Source organism: Ranitomeya variabilis, chromosome 2, assembly GCF_051348905.1.
Source record: "Ranitomeya variabilis isolate aRanVar5 chromosome 2, aRanVar5.hap1, whole genome shotgun sequence".
Classification (NCBI taxonomy): domain Eukaryota; kingdom Metazoa; phylum Chordata; class Amphibia; order Anura; family Dendrobatidae; genus Ranitomeya; species Ranitomeya variabilis.
This window is the reverse complement of record NC_135233.1, coordinates 250,040,660-250,068,092: the sequence shown is the minus strand read 5'-3', so window position 1 is coordinate 250,068,092 and position 27,433 is coordinate 250,040,660. Positions and strand designations below refer to the sequence as shown.

General features: G+C 43.5%; 1 protein-coding gene across 3 annotated transcripts in view; it reads right to left on the bottom strand.

The window, feature by feature from the left end:
* The window catches only part of NSMF (NMDA receptor synaptonuclear signaling and neuronal migration factor), a 62,469-nt gene extending 38,830 nt beyond the window's left edge, over positions 1–23,639 (bottom strand). Inside the window, exons 1-4 of one of the 3 annotated variants that reach the window (XM_077284558.1) lie at positions 23,314–23,639; positions 6,278–6,339; positions 1,067–1,549; positions 276–351 (exon numbers count right to left, since the gene is read on the bottom strand). In XM_077284558.1, coding sequence (XP_077140673.1) covers positions 276–351; positions 1,067–1,549; positions 6,278–6,339; positions 23,314–23,384 — 692 coding nt within the window. In that variant the 5' untranslated portion in view covers positions 23,385–23,639. The remainder of the gene's footprint in view (positions 1–275; positions 352–1,066; positions 1,550–6,277; positions 6,340–23,313) is intronic. The other 2 variants (XM_077284557.1, XM_077284556.1) reach the window with 2 other exon arrangements.
* Between the last annotated feature and the right edge of the window lie 3,794 nt (positions 23,640–27,433).

The window sequence follows — 27,433 nt, the reverse complement described above, 5'->3', positions numbered from 1 at the left end:
CTCACTGGTCCAGACACAGGTGTATCTTAAAAAAGCCTCCAGCAGCTGACAGCGGACAAGGGCAAACATCGCAAATTCAAAGTGATCTCTGTGATTTTTTTTTTTATTTGTAAGCGCAGTGGCTCGTCCGAGGAGTGAACATTGTTCTTTTCTCACGGACGTCACAGGTAATAGTTTACAAGTCTGAATGAACTATTTTTATTCTTTGTATGCTAGAAAAAGTTACAAAAACAAAAGTCTGGAGCTAGAAAAGTATAAAACTAATGACTACTCACGCTTGCATAGTTGTGGTAGCAGTCTGAAAGGTGAAAAGATTTTCCTTAGGGAACCAGGTCCGAACGGGAACATCATCTACCGAAATGTAGAAAAAATAGATTGTAGCATAAAATGATATATTTAGTTTAGAGGTTACATAGTATCAGCGAGTCTATGCTATCCTATCAGCTTGACAATGTGAAGTGTGACATCTAGGGATGTAGCCATAGAAGGTGCGGAGGTACTAGTCACACCAAGGTCCTGGTACCTGATATGTCCCAAATGCCCCTTTGCCACAGTCAAGAGTCACCAATGGCACAAAGATGGGAGCCCTATTGCTGACTTTGCATTACGGTCCCGGAGCTTTGATAAATAATTGCACAGCAATGGCATATTACTATACAGGCATGGGGTATAAGATTTTCATAACGTCACCCCATGTAATAAAAAACAAAGCGATTGAAGAAGTGAAGTGAAACTTTTTGACTACTTTACTCTTATGTCGAGGAGATATTATCAGCCAGAGAGGATAGCATGAGAGAAGCCACCGCCTCCAGCGTAACTTTTTATAAGGTAGGAAAGGCCTCATTGTAACCACGATCTAATGCTGAGTGCATTAAATAACTCATTATATTGCTTGCATATGAACTCTGGGGCATTAAAACATTTAGTAACCCTTTGCTTAATAGCAGTTCAACTATGCTGGCATGTGGACCTCATCTTCACTTTTGTGGGGGTAAGATGGGCAGCAGTGAGCTGTCCGGGCCACCACCTATTTTCTGTGTTTGTAGCCCAAAGCCCTGACACTCACCGGATACTTTATCGATGCTGTACATGCGTTCTAGTTTTTTCTTGCGCCATCCAGACTCCTTGGATTGATGTTGCTCTAGATCAAATGAGTGTTGTGCCGGCACGGTGAGGATGGCACAATTTTGGCACTCTTTGGAATTCTGTCGGCTTCCGGACCAACTTTTACAAGGCCTTGTGATATTGTGAGCGCTGCCTGAGTTTTGCAAGGGATGATGATGATGATGGGAGTGATGATGATGATGCTTTTTGTCCTGCCCAGTCTTCATCACCACCAGTTCCATGCTGTCACTCTCGTGGTCAGACAACATTGGCCTTTCTCCAGAGATGGTGTAAACTCGAGGCTTTGGTCCTTCGCTGGTTAACTTCTCCTCTCGTTCCTCAGAAAAACTTCTTTCCAACTTGCTGTCTGAGATGGAAGAAAGACGACGTTTGTTCTGAGAAGCTTGGAGCATTTCTGGGGAATCTTCCTGGATGAGGAGATGGTCTATGGTAACCGAGAAGACAAAGAACAATAATGACTGGGCTACAGATGGCTGAAAAAAACTGCAATTTGGGTTAGATGGTGATATACAGTGGGTACAGAAAGTATTCAAACCCCTTTAAATTTTTCACTCTGCTTCATTGCAGCCATTTGGTAAATTCAAAAAAAGTTCATTTTTTTTCACATTAACGTATACTCTGCACCCCATCTTGACTGAAAAAAACCAGAAGTGTAGAATTTTTTGCACATTTATTAAAAAAAGAAAAAACTGAAATATCACAAGGTCAGAAGTATTCAGACCCTTTGCTCAGAAACTCATATATAAGTCACATGCTGTCCATTTCCTTGTGATCCTCCTTGAGAAGATTCTATTCCTTCATTGGAGTCCAGCTGTGTTTAATTAAACTGATAGGACTTGATTTGGAAAGGCACACACCTGTCTATATAAGACCTCACAGCTCACAGTGCATGTCAGACCAAATGAGAATCATGAGGTCAAAGGAACTGGCCAAGGAGCTCAGAGACAGAATTGTGGCAAGGCACAGATCTGGCCAAGGTTACAAAAGAATTTCTGCAGTGCTCAAGGTTCCTAAGAGCACAGTGGCCTCCATAATCCTTAAATGGAAAAAGTTTGGGACCACCAAAAGTCTTCCTAGACCTGGCCATCCAGACAAACTGAGCAATCGTGGGAGAAGAGCCTTGGTGAGAGAGGCAAAGAAGAACCTCAAGATCACTGTGGCTGAGCTTCAGAGATGCAGTAGGGAGATGGGAGAAAGTTCCACAAAGTCAACTATCACTGCAGCCCTCCACCAGTCGGGCCTATATGGCAGAGCGGCCCGACGGAAGCCTCTCCTCATTGCAAGACATATGAAAGCTCGCATAGAGTTTCCTAAAAAAAAAAACACATGAAAGACTCCCAGACTATAAGAACTAAGATTCACTAGTCTGATGAAATGAAGATAGACCTTTTTGATGATAATTCTAAGCGGTATGTGTGGAGAAAACCAGGCACTGCTCATCACCTGCCCAATACAATCCCAACAGTGAAACATGGTGGTGGCAGCATCATGCTATGGGGGTGTTTTTCAGCTGTAGGGACAGGATGACTGGTTGCCATTGAAGGAAACATGAATGCGGCCAAGTACAGAGAGATCCTGGATGAAAACCTCTTCCAGAGTGCTCTGGACCTCAGACTTGGCAAAAGGTTCATATTAGAACAAGACAATGACCCTAAGCACACAGCTAAAATAACAAAGGAGTGGCTTAAGAACAATTCTGTGACCATTCTTGACTGGCCCAGCCAGAGCCCTGATCTAAACCCAATTGAGCATCTATGGAGAGACCGGCAAATGGCTGTCCACCAACGTTCACCATCCAACCTGACGGAACTAGATCGAATTTGCAAGGAAGAATGACGGAGGATCCCCAAATCCAGATGTGAAAAACTTGTTGCATCATTCCCAAGAAGACTCATGGCTGTACTAGCTCAAAAGGGTGCTTCTACTCAATACTGAGCAAAGGGTCTGAATACTTATGACCATGTGATATTTCAGTTTTTCTTTTTTAATACATTTGCAAAAATTTTTACATTTCTGTTTTTTTTTTTTTTTTCAGTCAAGATGCGGTGGCGAGTGAACATTAATGAGAAAAAAATGAACTTTTTTGAATTTACCAAATGGCTGCAATGAAACAAAGAGTGAAAAATTTAAAGGGGTCTGAATACTTTCCGTACCCACTGTAACTATTACATTCCAACACTTGTCATACATTTCCTACACAATTGTTCAAAGCAGTGATGAAAACTATCTTGCCAAGCCTAATATTTTGAGTACAAGTATAGATTGGTAAACTAGCCTCATACATGAGGCTTCTATTCCTGTCCAATCCACTACGCGGATTTCTATATCTGATCGTGCCAAGGTCAGATGCTCCAGGCAATATAATACCAATTCCTCAAGTGAAGGCAAGGCTGAAAAGGCAGAATTAAATGTGCGCCATGTAGCGGTATTTAAAGCTTAAGCTCAGCTAATTAAAACTCATCTACCAATAATTAATGCTGGCTTAGGCACCATGTTCTGCTCGCAGCTCTCAAAGCTCCACATGCACCGCATCTCGAAAGGGAAAGACAAATGGATAAATCATGGGAAAAGCTGCTAAAGGCTGGGATTTTTACTTGGCTTGTATTAAATTGTAGATAGTCTGGACGAATGTTATATGATGGAGAAAATATTCGCTTATAACAGCAGCCATCATCTGGGATATTGTGCTCAGGGAGACTGGAAATAGTTTAGAGGCCAGCAACCTTATTACGGAAGGACGTGATTGGGTTTGAATTGCCTACAAAGGTTGTAGAATTGACTTTATTTGAAGAATAAGGATATGGAGGTGTGACTGTAGATTTGACACTTCGGGGTGGGGGAAGCAGGACAATGACACTGACCCATTTTATTCAGTGTTATAGTATATATTTTATTCAGCACAATACATTGGCTCTTTATTGGCATCGCTCCTAAGCTCCTGATAAAATACATGATATTATGATTCCTGCTGACTCCACCTGAAGATGACAGTAACTCATCCAAGTTTAGCTCCAACATGATCACTACAGATAATATCCTGCCTTTGTGTAAATTTGGCCTCAGAGGGACTGCTTCCCCTCCTTTATCCAGACAAATGCCCTTTTCCTGGCATAACAGATCATCTACATAAGAGCCAAGAGAACCAAATATAATAAAAGCTCACATTTCCAGCTTTAGATGTTATTGTGAAATGACAGAAGTCCTTCAAGGTCATTGTAACAATACATTTTTAAGAAAGTATCTCACAGATGATGAACTGAACAGCGAAATTCATAAAACATATTTTTCAAATAATTTCCAAAACAGGATGCAAGTGGCTAGAGAACATTTCTATAAATTTGGGAAAGTCCGAATTTTCCACAATGCCAGGTTTAAAAACAAGTATTTGTTTTTCACCCCCACCACTTGTACACTGAGTCAACACTTCATACAAAGTGCTCCATGGAACATAAAATTGTAAAGTTTGCATCCTGAGAGGACACACGGCCTTTTGTGCTCAATGCCGAACGTGCTCAGGGCAGGAGCAAATTAACTTTTCTGAGACCTAATTACTTGTTTCACTCACTGATGTGAGCATGTTGCTGGGATGGAACCCTGCTGGGCAGTCAGATAATGAGATAAACAGATCAATGTAATTAGTTTCAATAAAAATTTTTTTATATGCAGATGCTCCCGGTTGGAATACCAAGCAGCACCACATGCAACAGTGTGAAGTGCTTGCCAGGCAACCAGTATTACTGACTAGAACTTAGCAGCTGCTGCACTTTATTGAGTTGTTAAACTAATGTCAAGCTCTTCAGTGTCACCTTGAACATTCTGGTCCCTTTTCTCCTATAGTAAAAGTCAACAGATGAAACTGACTAGATGTTTGTTTAGATTACAAAATGGAAAAAATGCATATAGAGACAATTGTACTGCCCTTAGGCCATGTGCACACGTTCAGGATTTTTCGCGTTTTTTTCGCGTTTTTTCGCTATAAAAACGTGATAAAAACGCGAAAAACACGCTTACATATGCCTCCTATTATTTACAGGGTATTCCGCATTTTTTGTGCAAATGTTGCGATTTTTTCCGCGAAAAAAATCGCATCGCGGAAAAAAAAGCAACATGTTCATTAAAAATGCGGAATTGCGGGGATTCCGCACACCTAGGAGTGCATTGATCTGCTTACTTCCCGCACGGGGCTGTGCACACCATGCGGGAAGTAAGCAGATTATGTGCGGTTGGTACCCAGGGTGGAGGAGAGGAGACTCTCCTCCACAGACTGGGCACCATATAATTGTTCAAAAAAAAAGAATTAAAATAAAAAATAGTCCTATACTCACCCTTTGATGGACCCCGAAGTGTTCCCGCCTCTCCGGTGCATGCTCTCTCTTCGGTTCCTATAGATGGTGTGGTTCAGGACCTGTGATGACGTCACTGTCTTGTGACTGGTCGCGTGACCGCTCATGTGACTCACGCGACCAATCACAAGCCGCGACGTCATCACAGGTCCTGAACCACACCGGCATCTATAGGAACGGACGCCGCTGAGGAGATCGTCTGGGTGAGTATAACCATTTTTTATTTTTTTTAATTATTTTTAAACATTCTATCTTTTACTATAGATGCTGCATAAGCAGCATCTATAGTAACAAGTTGGTCACACTTGTCAAACAGTATGTTTGACAAGTGTGACCAACTTGTCAGTCAGTTTTCCAAGCGATGCTACAGATCGCTTGGAAAACTTTAGCATTCTGCAAGCTAATTACGCTTTCAGAATGCTAAAAAAACGCGAAAAAAACGGGAAAAAAAACGCAAAAAAAAATGCGGATTTCTTGCAGAAAATTTCCGGTTTTCTTCAGGAAATTTCTGCAAGAAATCCGGACGTGTGCACATACCCTTATAGGCAACAATAAAACTAATGTATTACAGTTCAATGTAGACAAAAATATACAATAATTGTATTCCTTATCTACAAGAATATAACTACTGTAATACTACTCCTATGTACAAGAATATAACTACTATAAAACTGCCCCCTATGTACATGAATGTAACTACTATAATAATGTCCCCTATGTACAAGAATATAACTACTATAATACTGCCCCTATGTACAACAATATAACTACGGTACTATAATACTGCCCCATATGGAGTTTGGTCTTACCTGAGCCGTTTTGACCTTCCGGATGAGTCTGTGACAAGTATTCTCCAAAAGCCCTCGCTGCTCTTAAAAATAAAGAAATAATATATCACAATCTATCCCAGTATACTTTTACACTATGACCTAAGTGATACTTAGAACATAATCACAAAATTTATTTAACAAAGTTTTTTTTATTCATTCCCCAGAAGAAGTGACATTTCTCTTGTTACCTATTCAAGTGAATGGGCATGAGGTGCAATACCGGACGAGGCATCAGGAAAAAAGTGGTACAAATGGATGTACTTGCTCCCAAAACAACTCCATTCAGATATATGGAACCAATTTTTAGGTCCAGAAATGTTTGGAAAAATCTACCAAATAAAAGCTCATCTTATAACTTCAGTTAACGTTTTAATTAACAGTATCTAGTGATCTACATACGGTATATACAGGGTGCATATGTGTGTATATATATTTCTGTTAAACCTGTGCATGTTTTTGCTTACAAAAATTTTACCTTTGTGACTAAATAATTGAATAGTATAAAGCAGCAGGAAAAAAAAATTGAAATTACCTGGAACTTCCACTGCCTCACCATGGATTTCTGAATAATGCAACATGATAATGTATTATTACTGAGTTTAGTCATTCCTAAAAAGTTCTTTGCTATGTCAGAACTGCAGGTTTCTGCAAGCTAAACACTTCTCTATGGTACAATCTATTTTTGTTTTTGCCTGCCTATAGTTAAAAGGAAACCACATTATAGTAGTAATATTCTTGTCCATAAAAGGCAGTATTATAGTAGTAATATTCTTGTACATAGGGGGAAGTATTGTATTAGTTATATTCTTGTACATAGGGGGAAGTATTGTATTAGTTATATTCTTGTACATAGGGGGAAGTATTGTATTAGTTATATTCTTGTACATAGGGGGAAGTATTGTATTAGTTATATTCGTGTACATAGGGGCAGTATTATAGTAATTATATTCTTGTACCTAGGAGCAGTATTATAGTAGTTACTAGATGGTGGCCCGATTCTAATGCATTGGGTATTCTAGAATATGTATGCGTAGTGTATTGCGCAGCCCACGCTGTACATTGCGCAGCCCACGCTGTACATTGCGCAGCCCACGCTGTACATTGCGCAGCCCACGCTGTACATTGCGCAGCCCACGTATATAGCAATGTGGGCATGATATCCCTGTTAAAAAAAAAAAAAAAAAAGAATTAAAATAAAAAATAGTTATATACTCACCTTCTGTTGGCGCCTGGATCCAGGATGCGGTTACCGACGCTTGGTATCCACCGAAGCTCCGCCGAGCTGCTCGCGCCGGCTGCCATCTTCCGTTCCCAGGATGCATTGCGAAATTACCCAGATGACTAAGCGGTCTCGCGAGACCGCTAAGTCATCTGGGTAATTTCGCAACGCATCCTGGGAACGGAAGATGGCGGCCGGCGCAAGCGGCTCGGCGTACTACCGAGGGTGAGTATAGCAGGTTTTTTGTTTTTTATTATTTTTAACATTACATTTTTTTACTATTGATGCCACATAGGCTGCATCAATAGTAAAAAATTGGGGACACACAGGGTTAATAGCAGCGGTTACGGAGTGCGTTACCCGCGGTATAACGCGGTCCGTTACCGCCGGCATTAACCCTGTGTGAGCGGTGACCGGAGGGGAGTATGCGGGCACTGGGCACTGAGTGCGGGGAGTAAGGAGCGGCTATTTTCTTCCGGATTGTGCGCGTCGCTGATTGGTCGTGGCAATGGTCGTGGGCGTTTTGCCACGACCAATCAGTGACTTGGATTCTATGACAGACAGAGGCCGTGACCAATGAATATCCGTGACAGAAAGAAAGAAGGACAGACAGAAGGACAGACAGAAGGACAGACAGAAGGACAGACAGAAGGACGGAAGTACCCCTTAGAATATTATACAGTAGATATTCTTGTATATAGGGGCAGTATTATAGTAGTTATATTCTTGTACATGGGAGCAGGTACGGACTGGGAATGAAATTCAGCCCCGGCATTTGAAATCACACAGGCCCATGTTGTCCCCTTCCCCATGAACCTGATGGGATATATTACTAATATTACCCTGGATGGAGGAAAGGAAGATTTTCTACAAGACCAATACTTCTAATGATACCCGTGGCCTGCTGGGGTAAGTGACAGAGTCAGCAACTTGTGCTCCATCACAACTCTTAACAGTATGAGTATCTTGAGAACACGGATTCTGTTAGCGTAGCAGACAAGGCAGCCCATGACCAGACAGGCCCTTCTGGCATTTGCCAGAATTGCCAGATGGCCAGTCTGGCCCTGCATGGGAGCAGTATTACGGCAGGTATATTCTTGTACATAGGGGCAGTATTATAGTAGTTATATTCTTGTACATGGGGCAGTATTATAGTAGTTATATTCTTGCACATAGGGGCAGTATTATAGTAGTTATATTCTTGCACATAGGGGCAGTATTATAGTAGTTATATTCTTATACACAGGATCAGTATTATAGTAGGCATATCCTTGTACATGGGGACAGTAATATAGTAGTTAAATTCTTGCACATAGGGGGCAGTATTATTGTAGCTATATTATTGGACTTATGGAGCAGTATTGCAGTAGTTATATTATTGTACATGGGGCAGTATTATAGTAGTTGAATACAAAAATAACTACTATAATACTGCTCCCACGTACAAGAAAATAACTACTATAATATTGCCCCTATGTACAAGAATATAACTACTATAATACTGTCCCATATGTACAAGAATATAACTACTATAATATTGCTCCCACGTACAAGAATATAACTACTATAATACTGTCCCATATGTACAAGAATACTAGTAGTTATATTCTTGTACCTAAGGAGCAGTATTATAGCTGTTATATTCTTGTACATAGGGGAAGTATTATAGTAGTTATATACTTGTACCTAGGGAGCAGTATTATAACAGTTACAGGGAGTGATAGGTGCTGTAATATTGACCGATTTGCTGAAGGATAATGCATTTTGTCTTCTCAGTAATATTTTTACAACTGATCTGAACTGTCTATTTAAAAGGGATGCTGTGAAGTATTTCCTTTTTTTTTCGAGAAGACCGGGCTCTTTCATTGCTGTAGTCGCTTTTAGCAGACCTTAAAGAGCCACAGCACCTGATTTAGATCACTGTATAGCACAAAATGCATCATTAGTTGAGTTAGGTTACTTTCACACATCAGGTTTTTTGCATCAGGCACAATCCGGCGAATTTAAAAAAAAAAAAAAACGATCCTTTTTTTTCCCTCCGGATCCGTTTTTTTTCTCATAGAGTTGTATTAGCGCCGGATTACGCCTGATGTCCCAACGTTTCATCCGTTTTCTGCTGGATCTGTCAAAAATTATTTTTCCTGCAGATGGAGAAAACGTCCAGAGCAACGTTTTTTCTGTCCGGCGGAAAACCGCACAACGACTGATCCGGCCAAAAACGGATGAAACGCAGGTAGAAATGGCCGAACCTGACGACCGGATACAGTTTTTAACCAAAATCATGCATTTTCCATTCTGGAATCTCTATCTCTCTCTCTCAGGAAGTCACTGTATTCGGGTGAAAAACAAAAAAAAACGGATCCAGCTGAAAAATGGATCCGTTGCATCAGTTTTTCATTATTTGCAACAAATCCGTTTTTTACAAAGTTAGCCGGATTGTTCCTGAAACAAAAAACCTGATGTGTGAAAGTAGCCTTAGACTGTGCAGTATGCAAGTTCCTGCATCCTGCAAATTGACAGCTGTATTAACCCCTTAGTGATGGAGCCAAATTTTTTAAATCTGACCAGTGTCACTTTGTGGTAATAACTCTGGAACGCTTCAACATATCCCAGCGATTTTCAGATTGTTTTTTCGTGACTCATTATACTTTATCATAATGGTAAATTTAGGTCAGTATGTTTTGTGTTTATTTATAAAAAATATCAGAAATTTGAGAAAAATGTTAAAAAATTAGCAATTTTCAAACTTTGAATGATTATCCCTTTAATCCAGATAGTCATAACACACAAAAACATTAATAAATAACATTTCCCACATGTTTGCTTTACATCAGCATTATTTATAAAATGTTCCTTTATTTTGTTATGATTTTAGAAGTTTTACAAATATAGCAGTAATTTTTCATTTTTACAAGGAAATTTACAAATTTTTTATTTATTTTTTTTAGGGACCTACCCATGTTTGAAGTGGCTTTATGGGTCCTAGATATTGGGAAACCCCCAAAAGTTATACTATTTTAAGAACAGCACCCCCTGACATATTGAAAATTGCTGTCAGGTAGTTTATTAACCCTTCAGATGATTTTCAGGAATTAATGCAAAGTGGCATGAAAGAAATGAAAATGTGTTTTTACCACCTAAATGGAACTTCTGAACAGATTACTATAGTCGTCAGACTCTAAGGCCGCTATTTGGTTATGAATTGACATGGCAAACATCAGGACCACACAATCATGATCTGAGGGCACCAATGGGGACAAAAAAGAAGCCCTCACACTCTGTTAACCATTTATATGATGTAGTCACTAGTGACATCAGCACCTAAGGGGTTAAACAGAGTTGGACGGTGCAAACACTGATAGTGGCTGATGCAGCAAGTTGTCAGCTATAGTGTACAGCCGACAGCTGCTGACTTGTCACCTGTATGAGGATACTATTCTCTTATATCTCAGGTCAGTTAAAAAAGACGTATCGGTGGTCATTAAGGGGTGAAACTGACATTTTATACCCATATGTGATGGTTTCGTCCTCAAATTATTGGATGCAATTTTTTTACATCTTTAATAAATTATTTTGTTACAACGCTCCATAATACATCTGAAGCAGCATTACTCTCCATTTAATCCATCAAAAAAGGTTTATAGTATTTAGAATATTTTTAGCAGCAACAGGACAAATCATTCGTTGACATTGGAGGTTCCCCATTCCTCCCTCCAGATTAGAGTGGATTGAATCTGAGAACTTCTTACTTCATATGGAGGAATTAATAGTCACAGACAGCCGGCTCTGGTCAGAATTGTATGAAGTTTTGAGGTCTTGGTTACCTTGTAATTCCTTAAGAAACTCTTTAGAATTTAAGATTTGGATAACTACTCCTTACTGTTGTGGTTTGTAATTTATGATCTACTTTATAATGCCTTGTATTGCCATGGAATGACACGTTTTACTTATTAGATATATTCCATGTTCCTTTTCTCCGAACATTTTGAAACATTAAGTTGGAAATTGTTTGTTAAAATTTCATATTCAATAAAAACTAATTGAGCCATAAAGTGATGTGTTATAGAGAAGACTAGGAATAGCCACTAACTCGTTTTCACTGTTTAGCATCCAACAACAGACTCCCAAAACTAAAGCAAGGACATACCAGTCCTCTTCACTGGTGACAATATGGTTTTCAGCATTATCTGTATGTCATAATGAGTAACTTCCTTAAAGCCCTCCTTCTCCCATCAAAGTTTTTATCCTCTTAATATATTGCAATCATCATATTCTATAGTACTGTGTACTTACAAATGCCCATTTAGCCATTCTACCCAGCTAACTCTCCTCTTTTCTCTGCTCTATATAGAAAGAGGAAGTCTCTTGCCCCTGCATTTATCATCCCCCTCTTCACCTTCTGACCCAGATGCTCCACTCCTCCCCCCTGCCAGGGACTCTTGCAATGAGTTCTGACTCATACAGGGAAAATTTACCTCCTGTTTCTACATAGAGTTAAGGCCCCGTCTCACATAGCGATTTACCAACGATCACGACCAGCGATACGACCTGGCCGTGATCGTTGGTAAGTCGCTGGGGAGCTGTCACACAGACCGCTCTCTCCAGCGACCAACGATCAGGGGAACGACTTCGGCATCGTTGAAACTGTCTTCAACGATGCCGAAGTCCCCCTGCAGCACCCGGGTAACCAGGGTAAACATCGGGTTACTAAGCGCAGGGCCGCGCTTAGTAACCCGATGTTTACCCTGGTTACCAAAAAAACCAAACAGTACATACTCGCCTTTCGGTGTCCGTCAGGTCCCTTGCCGTCTGCTTCCTGCTCTGACTGAGTGCCGCCGTACAGTGAGAGCAGAGCGCAGCGGTGACGTCACTGCTGTGATCTGCTCTCACTGTACGGCCGGATCTCAGTCAGAGCAGGAAGCAGACGGCAAGGGACCTGACGGACACCGAAAGGCGAGTATGTACTGTTTGGTTTTTTTGGTAACCAGGGTAAACATCGGGTTACTAAGCGCGGCCCTGCGCTTAGTAACCCGATGTTTACCCTGGTTACCAGTGAAGACATCGCTGGATCGGTGTCACACACACCGATTCAGCGATGTCAGCGGGACCAAAAAAAGGTCCAGGCCATTCCGACACGACCAGCGATCTCACAGCAGGGGCCTGATCGCTGGTACGTGTCACACATAGCGAGATCGCTACTGAGGTCGCTGTTGCGTCACAAAACTAGTGACTCAGCAGCGATCTCGCTATGTGAGACGGGGCCTTTAGAAGGACTCAGCTATCCAGTTTTTAATCATATGATGTCATAGACGTAATGGAAAAGAAAAGAGATCAATTAGCTGCGTAGAAAGGCAAAATGAGCAATTGTAAGTACACAGTGCTACATATTATGATGATTGCAATATATGAAGAAGATACAAGTTTTGATGGGAGGAGGGCTTCTTTAAATGATGTGAAATCTCTGCGCATCCTCATGATCTTTTCTATAGTGTTCACCATCGATGCACAAGCAGCGAGGACACACCAGGGCCTGTTAGGAAGAGCTGGCATCTGTGCATCTCAGGAGCAAGCCGTCTTGTATCGCTTTACAAGCACTGACCATGTCTCGCTTCTCCTTCCAGGGTCCTTTAGCTGGTAATGAGACAGGCACAGTGAGAGCTGCAGGAGGCCGATTGTTTTAATGAAGATTATAATGGAGACGTTGGACGCTGATTGCTCAGGCGGTAAACTTCAGCCAAATACACTCTTTAGTGAATAAGTCCAATCTCCGTTCTGCTGGTAGGCTCACAAATTAGCTCCTTGGCTCATCTCCACCATGTCTTCTCTTTTCCTTAACACCCATAATCATCTTGTTTCCAGCCCACGCCACATCTATAAAAATCCTTGTAGCTTCCGCCCACTGCTACAGCCTACCGTTAGATGCCCCTGTGAGATGCCACTTACTCAGATCCCCTCATAAGTCGCTTTCTGGCACTGCGAACATATGTGCTAGCTAAGCGCTCACTCATCATAAAGTACGGCAATCCAGTCTCCACTAATGGTGGATCACACCTTGTCCCCTGGAGCTTAGTACCTGAGATACTAGGAAATGGGGTACCGTTGTCCATACAAGTTAAACTAGAGTTTAGTTTTGCATTTCATGTGAGAATTATGTTTTATTCCTAGAAAACATTTATTCAGAGGTGATATCAAGGGGACCAGTCATATTGTACATGCGGTGCTGTCTGTAGGAGCCGGATATCAAGCAAGAGAAGATGAACGGATTCTGGGAATGGTTCAGATTGTATCCATTTACATCCCTGCCATTTATATATTTAGGAGACCAGTAGGTGGTCCTATTTAGTGACCGACAGATGTTTCTGTTCACAGTCACACCTGGAAAGATGTAAATCACTAAATAGGACTCCTACATATAGGAAGAATAGGGTTACAAATGAATAAAATGTGAAATATGCTGAATTTTATCCTAGAAATACAATCAATAAATCCACTGTGCGCCTTCTTTATGACAGGTGCCTGGTTATTCATTTTATTCTTCCTATGCTTAGGAGTATAGTGAGCAGAATCTACTTGGTGACTGACAAATCCCTCTATACATAGTCATACAAGGAAGCATGTCAATCCCTAAATAAGACCACCCACAGGATTCCTAAGCAGAAATATCTTTTTTTTTTTCTCACAAATACATAGCAATTGGTTCAGCTGCTCCTGCTTTATGACTAGTGACAGGTTCCCTTTAATGTATGAAGCACATTTTAGTGATTGAAATCCCTGCTCTTTCTATGCTTAGGAGTCCAGTTGGGAGGGCTTTCACTTTCTGGTATGCTTACATACAGAAGTATTTGACAATTGCTAACTAGTACCGCCCACTGGACTCCTAAGCAATAGCAAGGTGATCAGGAATATAAAACAATAATATATGGAGGTATAATGAAACTTTTCCCCAAAATAGTATCAGTCTGCTCATCTCCAGTATTATGGCAGGCTCCCTCTAATTCATGACGTGGCAAAAATTTTAATTTGGGTTATCCGGTCATTCAGGGATGATAATGTAAATGGTGCTAGCTCATGCAATCATATTAACACAATAGCCCTTGGGCAATTTACCTCTTCTTCTGTTTGGAGCTACAGACTCCTATAGGGCCACAAATAAGCTTCTAGAGCTGCTTCTATGGTATGAATGAGCTGTCAATCGGGATCCTAATCTTCTCGCTCCATACGCTGGTGTATATAATGCATCAGCTTCCACCAGATCATCACACTCCCATGTAAATGTGGTCACAGCACTAGATGGTGCTCTACAGCCTGTTTCTCGCGCTACCCAGGGCTCTCTTCATGGAAGGAGTATTGTTACTCATACATATTACTAAATTACATTTAATGTCCCTGGAAACACTAATGTTCACATCCAGAATCTATATGGTAGTTTATATTTCCAATCCTGTAAGAATGAGCCATGAAATAATGATTTACTGGGTCGGGCAGCAGATGCAAATAGCAGAGCAAGAATTAATGTCTGTGTTTTCCTGTCATTGATGTAAATACAGCTCTTTGTGTATGTAATCATAATGCAGAGGTAACAAGACAGCGAGCACAATCAGTAATAGACTTTATATTCCTCACTAAAGCAGGAAAAATGCAGATAATATTACAGATATTCATAGACGTCCTGTCTACAAGGTCCGGTACAACAGGCGCAGAATTCAGTCAGCTATTATCAGGATACTCCACATAGCAAATAGTATCCTTTACTACAAAGTATAACTACAGTGGTTCCACAGCGAACTAACTAATCTAATGAAACCTCCCCCCCATGTATTACTGGAGGTCAGCTAACCTATTGGAGTGTGGCAAGCTTGTTGACTATTTCCATAGAAAACCAGCAGAATAGTGAGTGCAGCTCTGGAATATAATACAGGATGTAACTCAGGATCAGTAGTGTAATGTATGTACACAGTGACGGCACCAGCAGAATAGTGAGTGCAGCTCTGGGGTATAATACAGGATGGAACTCAGGATCAGTACAGGATAAGTAATGTAATGTCTGTACACAGTGACTGCACCAGCAGAATAGTGAGTGCAGCTCTGGAGTATAATACAGGACGTAACTCGGGATCAGTAATGTACGGTATGTACACAGTGACTGCATCAGCAGAATAGAGAGTGCAGCTCTGGGGTATAATACAGGATGTAACTCAGGATCAGTACAGGATCAGTAATGTATGTACACAGTGACTGCACCAGCAGAATAGTGAGTGCAACTCTGGGGTATAATACAGGATATAACTCAGCATCAGTACAGGATCAGTAATGTAATGTATGTACACAGTGACTGCACCAGCTGAATAGTGAGTGCAGCTCTGGAGTATAATACAGGAGGTAACTCAGGATCAGTACTGTATGTACACAGTGATTGCATCAGCAGAATAGTGAGTGCAGCTCTGGAGTATAATAAAGGATGTAACTCAGGATCAGTACAGGATAAGTAATGTAATTTATGTACACAGTGACAGCACCAGCAGAATAGTGAGTGCAGCTCTGGGGTATAATACAGGATATAACTCAGCATCAGTACAGGATCAGTAATGTATGTACACCGTGACTGCACCAGCAGAATAGTGAGTGCAGCTCTGGGGTATAATACAGGATGTAACTCAGGATCAGTACAGGATCAGTAATGTAATGTACAGTGGGGCAAAAAAGTATTTAGTCAGTCAGCAATAGTGCAAGTTCCATCACTTAAAAAGATGAGAGGCGTCTGTAATTTACATCATAGGTAGACCTCAACTATGGGAGACAAACTGAGAAAAAAAAATCCAGAAAATCACATTGTCTGTTTTTTTATCATTTTATTTGCATATTATGGTGGAAAATAAGTATTTGGTCAGAAACAAACAATCAAGATTTCTGGCTCTCACAGACCTGTAACTTCTTCTTTAAGAGTCTCCTCTTTCCTCCACTCATTACCTGTAATAATGGCACCTGTTTAAACTTGTTATCAGTATAAAAAGACACCTGTGCACACCCTCAAACAGTCTGACTCCAAACTCCACTATGGTGAAGACCAAAGAGCTGTCAATGGACACCAGAAACAAAATTGTAGCCCTGCACCAGGCTGGGAAGACTGAATCTGCAATAGCCAACCAGCTTGGAGTGAAGCAATCAACAGTGGGAGCAATAATTAGAAAATGGAAGACATTCAAGACCACTGATAATCTCCCTCGATCTGGGGCTCCACGCAAAATCCCACCCCGTGGGGTCAGAATGATCACAAGAACGGTGAGCAAAAATCCCAGAACCACGCGGGGGGACCTAGTGAATGAACTGCAGAGAGCTGGGACCAATTTAACAAGGCCTACCATAAGTAACACACTACGCCACCATGGACTCAGATCCTGCAGTGCCAGACGTGTCCCACTGCTTAAGCCAGTACATGTCCGGGCCCATCTGAAGTTTGCTAGAGAGCATTTGGATGATCCAGAGGAGTTTTGGGAGAATGTCCTATGGTCTGATGAAACCAAACTGGAACTGTTTGGTAGAAACACAACTTGTCGTGTTTGGAGGAAAAAGAAGACTGCACCAGCAGAATAATGAGTGCAGCTCTGGAGTATAATACAGGATGTAACTCAGGATCAGTACCAGATAAGTTACTAACGTTAAAAATTATAACGTTACCAAAGTGTAATTTATGATAAATTGCTCCAATGTTTTGAGTGAATCATATGTAATAATTGGAAATCTAGGCTTCCAGAAAAATAAGCTAATGTGTCTTAATGCAGCAATTTTCTCAGTAACATTTACTTCAGTGTGATTTACTACAATGTGATTTATTATCTGACTGGTTTAGTATTTTCGTTGTAGTAATCATTTTGTCAGGGCAATGATCCATATGCTGTGTTTATATTTCTATACATATTACAACGGGTTAATAATGCACTCATGTAAACGGTACTTAAGACCAGAGGTCTCCTCTTGTGGCTCTCCAGCTATTCACAGGCATGCTGAGAGTTATAGTTCTGCATCAGATGTGTATAGCTGCCTTTTAACACAGGTAGGTTTAGGTTATCTACCAAATGTTCAAAGAACCTTTCTTTCTAAAATCATAACATCTCCAGAAAGTCCTTGAGTTGTCCTCTTCTGTCAATATGGCCACCATGTCATCTAATTCCAGGAGGTTGTCACTCAGTTGTCCCTGGTATGTGTTAAAACTGAGTATCTAGAGAAATACCGAAGGAGTGGATGTAGAGTTGCAACGTCAGACACATTAGAAAAATGCTCACACTGGAAAGATGAGAACATGCAGCAAACAATCAATCTGCACCACTGCACCCAAAATGTCTGTGATGTTTACTTTTAAATGTCACTTGAAGGGAAACCTCACAATAGAGGCTCTAGATGTGGTCGTTATGTGATGGCGGTCATTGTATTATGCGGAATTATTTTACTCTGGTCTTCCAAGGATCTGTCTTATAGACCCCATCTTCTGTTATATACACATATATACCGTATCTATTTCACAACTTCATGTTCTGCTCTGCTTTTGAGCATACTCAATAGCTCCATGTTATCAGCCATTTCAAGCTGGACAGAAGCTGACTGTAGTCATCCTGGAAAATATCTTGCCCTCCAATCCCAAACATATCAGTTCCCCTAATGACAGAGTCTTGGCTAGGTTTTCTATCACCTGAGCCACAAGTCCAGTTTGCTGTTCTCGCTTTGTATCTAAATACTCTAGCAAAGGCAAAGTGACTTGTTGGTGGCCAGTCACCACCTGATCCTTGGGGTACAAGCCTCTGTTGCCCTTCTCTGCCATCACCCTACTGGCTTTAGGATTGTCTGAGATCCCCGAGAGCGCACATAACCACCCACTATCCACTGAATCCGCTATCCGCTGAAGCGCAAGTATTCCTGGCAGTGTCTCTGGTTTTATAAAACATTTTATTACCCTCCATAAACAGCCAATTTGTAAATGTAATATTGCTGTCACGTCCGATCGTTATTCCCACTGTCTGAGATACGGAGACACTTTCCTTCAATGGAACATTAGCATCCAAATGACAACCGTGCTCTGTGCATGCTTCCAGCTTCTGCAGTCACTTGGTGCATATCCAGTGGGGGTGTACTGGCTGCACGTGAATCTGGGCCCCACCACATTCTAGACCAGTAGCACAATGATGAAATAACACCGTATGTATAGGATCCATATTCACTAAGAATGATTGGTGACTCCAACCTATAAGTTTGGGCTGCAGGAGCTCCTATGTTTCTGAGAAACCGCCATCTCTAGCCAGTCACGTAACAAGAAGTGTCTCAGCCTGGTTTACTGGCACAAGCCTGCTGCATGGTCCCGAAATCCCAGAAGGTGACCCTGCCACGAAAGACGACGACAATCGCAGGAAATGTGAATAGTCCTGAGTAGTAAAATGTAAAACTCCAAGTATGTGAATCATGACCATCACTATGGAGAAAGTTCCTCATCATATCACTCAATTTTAGATAAAGGCTGTAGTCAACCCGGCTGGGATGAGGTGAGGAAATGATCATTATATAATGCCAGCATATGATATAGCGCTGCAGTCATAGGAAGAACATTAAAACTACATGCAAACTGTTTCCCTGTGCACGGACCCTGGGGAGTAATTTGCTCTCCAACCCAATACACATCATAGTAACTCTTTCCTATCACATTTATATCAACTGATCGGCCGAGGGGCACCACTGTCTACATTAGCCCATTAATAAAATCAATCACAGTGTAGACCAGTACTTTGTAAATACCCGGTCATTCTCTGGAAACAAATTTACCCCATTAGACGAAACCTTAATTATCTTCTCTACCTCCCCCAAGTTTACTGAGGTTTTATTAGCTGCCAAGATCATAAAAAGTATAGAAAACAAATATACCTAAGGGTATGTGTCCACGTTCAGGATTGCATCAGGATTTGGTCAGTATTTTCCATCAGTATTTGTAAGCCAAAACCAGGAGTGGAACAATTAGAGGAAAAGTATAATAGAAACATGCACCAATTCTGCATTTATCACCCACTCCTGGTTTTGGCTACAAATACTGATGGAAAATCCTGACCAAATCCTGATGCAATCCTGAACGTGGACACATACCCTTAGACTGCCGAAATAAACTTGTTTTGTTGGTGGGTGGGGGGCATTTGCACAGAATACAAATAAAATTACTTCTGAATCTATGCATTCTGTAACATGGGACCATAATCACGCTCAGTTAATAGTTTCCAATCCAAGGTAATAGTTTTGACCCACAATGTATTTGATTTGCTAATGTACTTTTTAAAAAGCTGCAGTTATTATGCTGTATGGTCCTGTAATGCTAGTCTCCAGTCAGTGAAATGTGCACATATATCTCTCTGCTGCAGATCACTGACCAGCCGTATATTACCTGATACCTTTTCCCAGTCTTGAAAGATCACTTCATTTCAATCTACAAGGCTAGGTTCAGATTGCGTTCGCGCTAAACGGATTGCCCTAACGCAATGTCTTTTTAGGGGTCGCGTTAAACGTCCCCGCTAGCGCAGATCCCCGTTCTGCCAGAGCGGGGAATGGACCTCGGGCGCGCCGCGGACGCTGCAAGCAGCGTCTGAGGCGCGCCACAAAAGAACGGCACATCGCTAGCGCGTGCCGAAAATGACACGCGCTAGCAAGGCGCTTTAACATTGCTGGCAATGGGAGCGCAAACGGACGCGTTGCACGACATTAATTTCGCCGTGCAACGCTGTCCGTTAGCGCTCACACTAAAACGAAATGTGAACCTAGCCTAAGGCTGCGTCACACTAGCAGTATTTGGTCAGTATTTTTCATCAGTATTTGTAAGCCAAAACCAGGAGTGGAACAAATAGAGGAAAAGTATAATAGAAACATATGCACCACTTCTGCATTTATCACCCACTCCTGGTTTTGGTTTACAAATACTGATGTAAAATACTGACCAAATACTGCTAGTGTGACGGCAGCGTAATAGTGAACCAGTTAACAGATCAGTGATGTGCAACCTGTGGATCCCCAGGAGCTGCAGGACTACACCTCCAAGTGCACCAATGCATGATGATAGCTGTAGTTTCAAAACTTCTACAGCCAGAGATGGCAGAACACATTTATGTACACCTACATGAATGGTCTTAGACATAAGGTATCAGACAGCGAACAAATATTCTCACTGTTAGGGCTGTCCCACACGTCCAGATAATTCCGGTACCGGAAAAAATCGGTACCGGAGTTATCCGTGTCCGTGTGCCCGTGAGCTCACGTAGGCCATACGTGCGGCACACGTGTGCGGCCCGTGTGCCGAGTGGGTACCACACGGAGTGTGTGGTACCCACTCTGCATCGTGCTGAAGCCGCGATTCATATCTTCTGTGCAGCAGCGTTTGCTGCATAGAAGATATGAATAATAGTGTTTAAAATAAAGATCTATGTGTCCGCCGCCCTCCCACCCCCTGTGCGCCTCCCCGCTGTTCAGAAAATACTCACCCGGTCCCTCGTTGGCTGTCGGTGCTTCCTGGTCTGGCCGCGGCTTCCACTGTATGCGGTCACGTGGGGCCGCTCATTTACAGTCATGAATAGGCGGCTCCACCCCTATGGGAGGTGGAGCCACATATTCATGACTAATCGTCGGCCCCACGTGACCGCATACAGTAGAAGGGGCGGCCAGCACAGAACACTGCGAGGGAGGCGGGTGAGTATTTTCAGAACAGCGGGGGGGCGCGGGACACATAGATCTTTATTTTAAACACTATTATTCATATTTTCTCTGCAGCAAACGCTGCTGCAGGGAACATATGAATCGCGGATTCAGCACCAGTGGGGGGGATAGCGCTTACTGTAGCGCTGTCTCCTGCACGCCACACGGACTGCAAACGGAGAAGGTCCGTGTGTGGTCCGTGTTTTACACGGACCCATTGACTTTAATGGGTCTGTGTAATATGTGCGCTCCCACGAACACTGACATGTCTCCGTGTTTGGCACACGGAGACACGGTCCGCAAAAAATCAATGAAATCTGTACAGATGCATCGATTTTTATGGGTCTACGTGTGTCAGTGTCTCCAGTACGTGAGGAAACTGTCACCTCACGTACCGGAGCCACTGACGTGTGAAACCGGCCTTAATGACATATGGTGAGAATTGCTGTTAGACCCCTCCAGCGCTGATGCTCCTGCCAAAGGGATTTAAGGAACGCCGGTCCAAATAAGGGGGTAGGATCTGCAAACATTAATCCTATATCTATTAGCAATTTATGTGTCTATCAACTGGTTATTTTGGTTGATGGCAAATATTAGTTCACATCAATGTTTATCAGGTCATGATGGGAATTGTAGTTTTGCAACTGGTGCAGAACCTTAAACTGTAGATAAAGAAAAACTTTAAGAGATATATATTGATAGATAATAGATAGATATCTGCACAGTATGGAAGCACCATGTATATAGATGGAAGATGCAGCAGAGCAGACTTTCTCATTTACTAATATGGCCATTCATCTTATGTGAAGGAGATGGAATCCCACACAACACAATGACAAACTTTGTCCTGCTACATCTGGAAAATGTAACAAAACTATGCTTTTGTGCAGAATACAAGAAGTAATTCATGAAGTGCAGAGAACATTCCCTAATATAAGACTTCTGTATTATCCCCCCTCTGTCATTTTGTGGCTTTAACCCTATACCCAGCTCAACTTTATCACCACTATATAATCCACAGCAATTAACTAAGACATCTGTGCTGGAGATTCCTCCCGTCTGTGAGGACCTGTCATATCCCCTGTATAGGTCTATAACCCCACCATTATCCTGGCCAGTCCTTTCCATTAATGAGCTGGAGGTCTTTTGCCTTGTTTTACTGGCCTCCACATAGATCACTAGAGTAGAAATCCCATCTAGGTGTCCTCATCACAAACTCCTAGTGACGGAGCCCTTCAGCGTGACCTTGGCTGCAGATTGTCTAACTAGACAAAATAAGGGGCCTAAATGGGAATATAATAGTATATGTGCGTGCAGCATATTTTGTACTATTCACAATGACATTGAAGGGTGGGCTGCCCTTGTACACTTTCTTAATCTAATCCTAAACAAATCTGGTAATCTGATACATAGTGTCATCACACCAGGATGAAAGGTGAACAGCTACAGTAACAACCTGGAGCTGGTGGTCCAATAATTGCGGCAATATTTACACCCAGCAGTAACAATAGTGACAAAGCTGCTACATTATATAGAAATACTGGTGACAGTGTAGGTCTCCAGCAGGCTCAGGTCTGGTAGTGTTTGCTGGTGTCACCATAGAGCCTCTGATCCCCTGAGTGCGGTGACATTGGAATTAACCCTGCCTGTCTTCGCTATTCCTATGATAACACTTCCAATAGTCAATTAAGCATCTTCTTCTGTATTCAGCGCCCACTAGTAGAGAGTTGGGATCATCTGAGGATTCCCTGGAGCTGGAGTGCAGGTGATTAATCTGTTAGGGGCAATTAGGCAGCTAGGGGTACATTTAAGAAGTGGTGTGTTGGGGGCTTCCTAGGGTCTAGTTGCAGGCTGGAGGTCTTTGTAGACAAGGCAGTATATGCCATAGCAGCCAGCCTGAGTTATGTAATGTCAGGCGCAGTCAGGTGGCCTCGCAAGTGATCCTAGATGGGGTAGATCTAGACGTGGCAGCTTACATCTTAGTAAGAGATGGACCCCAGAGCATGCAATCTATGACCTCCAGTAGTATGTAGCCAGCATCAGTCTACCCATACATTACTAATGCTGCGGTCTGTCATGCACTTACCTAACTTTGGCGGCTACATTGGAGATGGTGTCATTCCTCAATGCCTTCTTCTTGGAGACAGCTGTTCCCATCCTTGATAAAAGAAGAGATTGGGGGCCACATCCGACCAGCCCAGTGTGGGGGTCAGCCACTGCGCTACAGCTCGGGCTGCAGAGGTGAGGAGGAGCTGGAGCCCGGCTGCTGCTGCTGCTGCCCTCTGCCCGGGCTGTGACTGAGCCTGCACACTGTGACTGAGCCTGCAGACTGTGACTGAACCTGCACACTGTGCCGCTCTCATTGATCGCTGCAGGAGGACAGGGCAGCTGAGCGAGGCCGGAAGCGGCCACCATGTATGGGCAGAGGATGTTCCCCACGCCTCCTACCGACAGCATGGGCAGGGCCAGGTGCCTGATGGAGGAGGGGGCACAGCCATCGCTCGCAGTGTGCTCGGTCTGTGCGCTGCTGTCATGATGCTACTAGCGCCATGGTGCTGCTCACAGTGTGCACTGCTGCTGTCTGCAGCTGTTAACCATTTCCTGCTTGCCCCTGCACTCCCATAGCGGGTGATGACTGAGCTGGTAATGAACACATTCTGTAGCCTCAGCTCATGGACCTCACCATGAAGGCAACAATGACACAGAACCGAAGTTTAGCAGCCATGCTACACAGCTGGAATAAGGGCAGAGCAGATGAGGAGATGCACCTGAAAAAGGAACTATAAAGCAATAGTCAGGTGACACACGTATTATTAGGGCAGATGTACCAGGGCTGTCTTTTGTTACATTTGCTAATTCTGGCCTAAGGTGGTTTTAAAGGAAACCTGTCTCCTGATTTATGCTGGCAAAACCCCATACAGCATGAAACAGACCCTGGCTGCATTATTGTGTTTTAGGCTCCATTCCCATGGTGCAAAAATACTGATTTTCTGGCTATGTGCACACGTTGCAGATTTTGCTGCGGATTCGCTTGTACAGCACCATGTAAACCTATTGAAAACAGAATCCGCAGTGCACATGCTGCGGAAAAAAACGCGCTGAAACGTAGCATTGTTTTTTCCGCAGCATGTCAATTCTTTGTGCGAATTCCGCAGCGGTTTACACCTGCTCCATAATAGCAATCTGCAGGTGTAAAACCGCAGGTGGAATCCGCACAAAATGCACAAAAAGATCGCGTAATTCCACAGGAAATCAGTGCGGGTTACCTGCAGATTTACCAAAATCAGTCCGAAAAGATCTGCAGAGTAATCCGCAACGTGTGCATGTGGCCTCAAGAGTCTTTCTTCGCAATGATATCTCTATCAGCATCGCTGCGCCATCTTTTGTACCACAGGTTCATAGTGGAGATGCCACATACATGGGAATGTAGTCTTACAATAAAATGCTTTGAGTTTCAGGAAAAAAAAAACTAATTTAAAAAGCCGACCGTGGACTATACACCTCTGATGGTGAGACTGAGGCAGGTACCTGGGGCTTCCATCCAAGGGAGAAGTCACCGGGAACCTGCCTCAGAATAGTCATCCGAGATGTAGAATCCCTGCTTGTGTTTTTAGATGATATTTTCTCTGAAATGTTGCAGCGTTTCAAGACTAAAACCTAGAGGGCTGCAATAATGGACTCTGACTCATGCCATGCTGCCTGTGGTTCGGAGAGCATGAATCACATGATAGGGCCCCTTTAATTTGGAGAGATTTATTAATTTAGCACATGGCAGTATATAAAATTGTTGCTTGTACCAAATCACACACATTAGCATTAGACAGTTATTTCTAAGGTAAACTAACCCAGAGCTGGTATTATTTGTACCAAAACATTAATAAATAGTTCTAAACCGAAAAGCAGCAAAAATTTAGCACATAATCCAACTGGAATCAGTTGGCATAACAGCAAATCTACCATATTGTGTACAGTTTTAGGCAAGGGTGGGAAAAGGGCCATATCTCATCTGCGATATCATCTGCTGCGGCTCACAGCCACTTTGCCCGTTATTGGCAGTGGGCCCTTTAATTCTGCAGAGGTGCGCGCGGATGGCCGCTCTGTGGCCTGGCGCCGCCCCATCGCTCATTCAACTTATAGGGCTTCATAAAAGCCAATACAGTTGAAAGCAGTGATGGAGGAGAGAGCATCAGGCGCTCCCTCGCCCATCACTCCCCCCTCTGCTTGTGACTCTGCGGGCACGCGATAACGTCACTTCATCGTGTGGCACGCTGTACCAGCAGTGGAGCCGATGAGATCAGAGCAGCAGATCCTGGAACAGAGCGGGGAACAAGGAGGAGGGATGAGTATTGTGTGAGTGTGTGTGTATGCATTATACTGTGTGTCCTGCACTATACTATGTATTGGGGGTTGCTGCTCCTGCACTATACTGTGTGTTGGCGGAGCTGGACTATATTGTGTCTTGGGGGGAGCTGCACTGTACTGTGTGTGGAGGGAGCTGCACTATACTGTGGGTGGGGGAAGCTGCACTGTACTGTGTGTGGGAGAACTGCGCCTGCACTATACTGTGTGTGTGTGGGGGCTGCACTACAGTGTGTGTGAGGGGGGAGCTGCACTGTACTGTTTGGAGGGAACTGTACTGTGTGTGGGGGAGCTGCGCCTGCACTATACTGTGTGTTGGGGGAAGCTGTACTGTGTGTGTGGGGAGCTGCACTATATTGTGTGTGTGGGGGTGAGCGGCACTATACTGTGTGTGTGTGGGGGAGCTGCACTGTACTGTGTGGGGGTGGAGCTGCGCCTGCACTATACTGTATGTTGGGGGGAGCTGCACTACACTGTGTGTTGGGGGGAGCTGAACTGTACTGTGTGTGTGTGGGGGGAGCTGCACCTGCACTATAGTGTGTTGGGGGAGCTGCACTATACTGTGTGTGTGGGGGGGAGAGAGCTGCACTATACTGTGTGTTGGGGGGAGCTGCGCCTGCTCTATACTGTGTGTTGGGGGCCTGCACTATACTGTGTGTTGGGGGAGCTGCACTATACTGTGTGTTGGGGGAAGCTGTACTATACTGTGTGTATGTTGGGGAGCTGCACTACACTGTGTGCGTGAGTCACCCGCCAGGGCCGTGGGGTGCTCGGTATCGGGTCCAGTACTTAAAGGGGATGTTACGGTGGCTGCGACCCCGTCCATGGCCCTGGACGCCCAATTTAAGGGGAAAGGTCTTTAAGGGGATTGGTGAATAAAGTTTGTGTTCGTGACGCCACCTGTGGTATTCGGTCAGTGGGGACCGATGCTGCTTACAGGGGTCTGCTGGGGTGATGTTATGGCATCTAGATGGTATAACTTCCCACAGGTGAAGTAGGTCCCCAGGGCTCCCAGTGTATAGGTGAAGATGGTGAATGGTGCAATAAGAACGAGGACACAGGTTTGCAGTCTCTTTACCTGCAGGGGGGTCGACACCCGCACCTCTCCTGGCCTGCACTCTGCCAGGCTGCACAGCGGAGGGGCCCCGGCTCTCTGCCCACCTCGCCTGACCGTCAGAGCCTCCTGGGACACCCTCTGGCCGCCCATCTCCGAGACCCCCGCTACGTGAGGATCCTGTCCCGGGCGTGCTGGCACATGGGCCTCTCTGAGCACCGGACCTTCGTCCCGCTGCGCCGACCCGACGTCTATGTGTCCCCGCTCTGGATCTACGTGCCCCGGTCGCCATACCTGGGCTACCCCCACCACTACCACCCAGGATCCCACGAATGGTCGTCTCTAACCAGCCCAGAGGGTGAATGGTTGCAGCGGCCTGCAATTTACCTATCAGGTCCTCCATACTAGATGAGTACTTGTTGTCCAGTCGTCCGTCTGTGGTCAAAGAGAGCCCTTACGTCCCACCCAGTCCTTTTTTAACCCTTCCTTGGGACCCCACCTCCCTTTGTCCTATGTCATCTCCTCCCTGCTCTCCCTTCCCCCAAACCCCCCCCCCCTTTCACCTTCCTGTTTTTCTTTTTTAACCACTCACTCTCTTCCAGTGTCATGCCCGCTTCCCCCTATCCTTGCGTGCGTGTCCAGCGGATACTATATGGGGCAAGTGTCTGTATAGAGCATCTTATGGGGCCATAATGTTTGTGCCGCACTATAATGGGGCAAATGTCTCTATTGAGCATCTTATGGGGCCATAAAACATTTGTGCAGCATTATATGGGGCAAATGCCTGTATGGA